The sequence below is a fragment of the Meleagris gallopavo genome, chromosome 10 (genome assembly GCF_000146605.3).
Source record: "Meleagris gallopavo isolate NT-WF06-2002-E0010 breed Aviagen turkey brand Nicholas breeding stock chromosome 10, Turkey_5.1, whole genome shotgun sequence".
NCBI classification, from domain to species: domain Eukaryota; kingdom Metazoa; phylum Chordata; class Aves; order Galliformes; family Phasianidae; genus Meleagris; species Meleagris gallopavo.
The window spans coordinates 14,063-18,743 of NC_015020.2; the positions used below are offsets into that span (position 1 = coordinate 14,063).

The 4,681-nt window shown below is 41.0% G+C and overlaps 1 protein-coding gene across 1 annotated transcript in view; it reads right to left on the bottom strand.

Moving 5' to 3' along the window:
- Positions 1-4,681, bottom strand: part of TRMT1L (tRNA methyltransferase 1 like) — a 19,514-nt gene that overhangs the window by 1,609 nt on the left and 13,224 nt on the right. The window contains exons 11-14 of the mRNA XM_010715527.3: positions 3,323-3,513; positions 1,907-1,985; positions 992-1,158; positions 294-353 (exon numbers count right to left, since the gene is read on the bottom strand). Coding sequence (XP_010713829.1) covers positions 294-353; positions 992-1,158; positions 1,907-1,985; positions 3,323-3,513 — 497 coding nt within the window. The remainder of the gene's footprint in view (positions 1-293; positions 354-991; positions 1,159-1,906; positions 1,986-3,322; positions 3,514-4,681) is intronic.

Sequence of the window (4,681 nt, forward strand, 5' to 3'; positions counted from 1 at the left end):
AAAAAAAAGCCAGCAAAGCCAAAGATAGTACATACAGAAAACCCAGACAGCAACCACACCTTTATGGATGTATTTATGCTTAATTAAGTAATTAGCATCATGCTTTTACCAGGAAAAATGACACATATCACTTTAGATGAAGTAAAATAATTATGCAATGGGAAAATAATTCTTACTCAAGTATGATTAAATACAGAGAAGTTATAGGTGAATACTAGTTTGGCTTGGCCATCACTTCAAGTATAAAATCATACTCTGAAGTTGCTGAGGTTGCACAAAAATAATCAACTTACCAGGCATCACATCAGACTCTGCCAGCATATCTGGTGTTTTAATATATACGCCACACTCTTCTAGAATATAATTAAGGGTCAAAATTAAGTCTACTGTAAAACAGTGGAATGGCAAAATGCCTGAGTTCAACAGAAAAACCCACCACCACTTCCCAGCCTGAAGTCAGAAGTACAGTGAGAGGCATGCACATAGTTCATTTGCTTACCAGCTCAGTAATTGAATTTAGAGGAAATATTAAAAATGTAACTTTGTTTAACGGTAAAAGAGCATGCAGGTGCAGAAAGTTGTTCCTTCTGGTGGAATGATTTGCTACTCCAGCAGAGAATACAGAGCAGGACAACTGCAGTCCTCAGTGGTGAGGAGCAGAGCGTAAGAGAAAACTGAGAGACACGCACCATCTCCAGCTCCTTCAGGGAATACGTTGGATTTCACAGTGGTCAGCCTGCCCATATTATGCTTATCTGTTTCAGGATCTCCCATAGTGGTTACATAGGTATAAATCCAGCACTCTGCCTTCGATAGATCCTGCTGTTTTTACAGCACTACCAAGCCTCACGCTGGATTCAAAGCAACAGTTATTTCCTTGACCTTGTGGCACATACTCTGCTGTTAGCATTACGTTACCAAAGAGCAATCTCTCTCTGAAACCACCACCAAGCCAGCCTCTTCATGAAGAGGTTGCTGTTTTTTTTCTTACCTTGTTTGTTTTCATCAGAAGGACTATGTGTAGAAAAATTCTTGGAAGTTGTACACTCAGCTTCACAAACCACTGTCTTCAAAAGTGGCTGGACTTCATCTAAGCCATACTGAACAGCTTCAAACAGCATTCTTCTGAGGAATCCAGTATTAAAGAGAGCTCCTGACCTAAGAAACGCAGGAGAAGTGAGAAGACTTTACCAACGAAAGCAAAAAATTCCCTTGAAAAAAAATCACTCACAGTAATTTGCAATTAAATTACACCAAAGAGCTGCACTGTATTGCTGCCTAACACAGTGGCTTGGTTTCCAAGGACAGCAGCATTGGTCTCGCACTAAAAACAAAGATCTCAGGACTATTATTCCTATCACTGACTTTCTGTACTATGTAGAAAAAGTCTTTCAGTCCTACTTTTATCAGGAAGAAAGCTACTGCTTTTAATGCTGCTTTGAAACCATTAGAAGACTTAAAGAATGTATTTTTATTTCTCATAAGAGACAATTCAAAAATCATCAAGTAGTGTACTTCCATCAGCACATGTTAGGATTTATTATGTACACTCTGTAAGTATCCAGTAATAAACAAGTTCATGACATTTAGCAACCAGAGGAACACAGAGCCAGGTTCTTCAGTGCAGGACATACTAAAACAGTTGCACTAAATGCAAAGTTTAAAGTGAATTTGTTATTTATTTGCTGGTTTGAGTGCTATGAACAAAACAAAAACCTGAACACCTTCCTAAATTCAGAGAACAGAATCAGTTAACCGTTTCCTGAATTATCCTGACTGCCACACTTTCCTTTTACAGCGATGGATGATCCAGCAGACCTGCATTTGTATGTGACTGAGCAGTCGACCGCTGGAGGTCTTCCCAGCCCCAGTTACCCTGCAATTCCATGCTGTTCTCTGAACTTACCAGAGAGGACCAAGAATTACCGCTGTCCTCCCAGGCATACTGCCATGACAATCACAAGGCAGCTGCTGATAAGGATTTTCTGCAACAGGAAAACAGGATTTCAGTGAATCTGGAACAGTCATCAATGTTTACTGAGATGATACAGACATGAAGTAAATTTACTGAAGTAATTAGAAGGGTAAGCAACAGCACAAGTGCAACACCACTCTCACTTCTGTCGAACACTGCAGCAGTGCTTAAGAAAGTTCAGTGAGTGACAATTTTGAGCTGTAATCATTGTTAAAATGATGCTCTACAAATGGCCACTTAATCTGCGCCATTTCTTGGCAGATTTGAAATGATAAGGAAATTACTAATCTTCCTACAGTTATATGTGCAGATGCCCAGGCTAGCAGTACATGTCAACAACAAAAACTTGAACATCCGTCAATCACATACATAAAATACAGCTCGCCTACAAGATTTCTAGGCTGTAAGTGAGACTGCTAGCAGGTAAAATATCAAATAAACCATTAATTTATACATTAAGATCTCCACCATAACACTGCACTTATCAGTTACTCACTTACGTCTACAAAAACAGGACTGAATCTCTTTAACAAAAAAGTCACTGCACACTCTTGCACCTAACTTGGAGCAGGGCGTTCAAAGACACCACCACTGAACAGCAAAATATCCAGGAACCTGCAACTTTGAAATAAATGAGGTTTTTTCTTTTACATCCATTCCAACTATTACCTGGCCAGCCCACCCTCCAGCTTGAGTTTTGTACAGAGACAGCTCGCAAGCTCGAGCTCAGCTTTTGACACAAAGGCTGCCTCCATTTATTCCCAAGCATTAGATGAACTGCAGGGATGCTGCGAACTTTTCTTAGCACACCAACTAAAATTATTTCCATCTGGCATTTACAGATAAGGCCCAAGCAGGAAAAACATACCCTCATCTAAGGGAAAGTGATACTGTTGATTTTATTGTACTTTCAGGTAACTGAACGTGACGCTCTGCAGAAAGCAATCTGATACTAAATCCATCAAGCTGTCCCTGCATGGAGGGAACAGAATGGCAGCCAGCTACCCCACTCCTCAAGCTCCTCACAAGAAGGCTGGACTGAACAGCATATCAGGCATCCCTCAGCAGCTACAGTGAGCCGGAGTGTTGCCTAGCAGTAAATCCAAGACATTTACAGCAAAATCCATGAACATAACAAATCTAAGCAACTACCATAAAACAGACAGCTTGTATTAGAAGTAGCTTCTCAGCTTCATACACTGTATGCATCTTTACATTAAATAGAAACAATACTTTCTTAAGGAGATCTAAATATAAACAAGACCTTAACAAGCAAAAGAAAAAAACAAATCCAAACCCACAAAGGAAATCATATGTTCAAGAAAGTGACAAGAAATACTTGCTTACCTTCTACCATATTGCCTTCTTTCTGAAAAATTCTCTCCTCACACCACTGACAGTGGATGAGATATCTTATTTTCTTCGCTGAATCATCTGCAGGAGATGGTCCCCTTAGAACTCTGACGACTACAAGAACAAAGTGTTCTAGGGCTACTGCAAGCAAGACTTCAATGCCTTTGTTACAGCGAGCTGCAGATCTACAGAGGAAAAACATACACACACCGAATGATTCCGAATGATGCTGAATGTAGTAGAGTATCATTTCCACAGACACCTGAAGCTGCTGAAAGACTTCTGAGCTCACCTGCTTTCTAGAAACCAATACTGAAAGTCTAGAAAAGCAATCTGAAGACAGTCACTTCTTAAATGCTTAGTGTAGCCTACTTCCCGTAACACTAAGAACGTCACACTCCAGTTTTCATTAACTAACAAATACTGGTCTGTTCTTCCATCATCCTTCTATCCCAATACCCACCTACTGCCAGGGTAACGTAACAAAAAAATCTAAACAAACTAGATGAAAAGTCAAGAAAGCTGAGACTGAGAATGACACGCACGATGGTAAACCATCAAACATTAATTAAATAAGGACTGCAGGAGGACAAGGGAGCAGTTCCTGAGCAGCTAAGCGCTGAAAAGAAGAAAGTTTTCGGAGAATTGGAACGCATAAACCAGAGCAGATCAAACTTCATCTGAACAGCTAAAAAGTTCAACCTCATCCCCTCTCCAAATCTCAGTCCATAAAGTAGTTTCAAAGTAAGGTTATGTTTAATCAGATGCAGTGTAACTGTGTCTAAGAATGTTCTGCAACCTAGCACAGGAAGTGAGATGAAAAAATTAAAATCTAAATGCGTTCCCATCAGTTTTTTAGCTCTGCCATTCTGAAGACCTCTGCATGTATTTTCTCCCCTTTTCTTCCCAAGCAGTTTGACCTTGCTCCAGGTCAGGGAAGCAGGGCTAGGGGTAGGCTCCAGGGGTAGCAGGTGGCCTGGCCTGGCCCTGTGCCATGATGGAAGCAGCTCAGCAGGGCTCTGGGCATGCACACTATGCTCAACAGCATCCAAACCACGAGTCCAACACAATTCCTCTTCACAAACACAGCCCAGGCAAGCACAAAAGTTGTGGATGCTGACGATCCAGACAAGTGCCTGAGGGTGGGCTGGGTCACTCAGCAGGGAAGAACAGCTGCAATGATGGCAGGTCACCACAAGAGCTGTGCTGTGCTGCATGCGCCTGCAGGTTGGGAATGCCTGATCTAGATGCAAAGAATTGATTTCAAAAGGTAATAATTACAAATATCTTTTTAAACTCAAGCATGAGATTCCAAAGTGGACACCAGTTTCCTTTAACACTAGTTTCCATTAA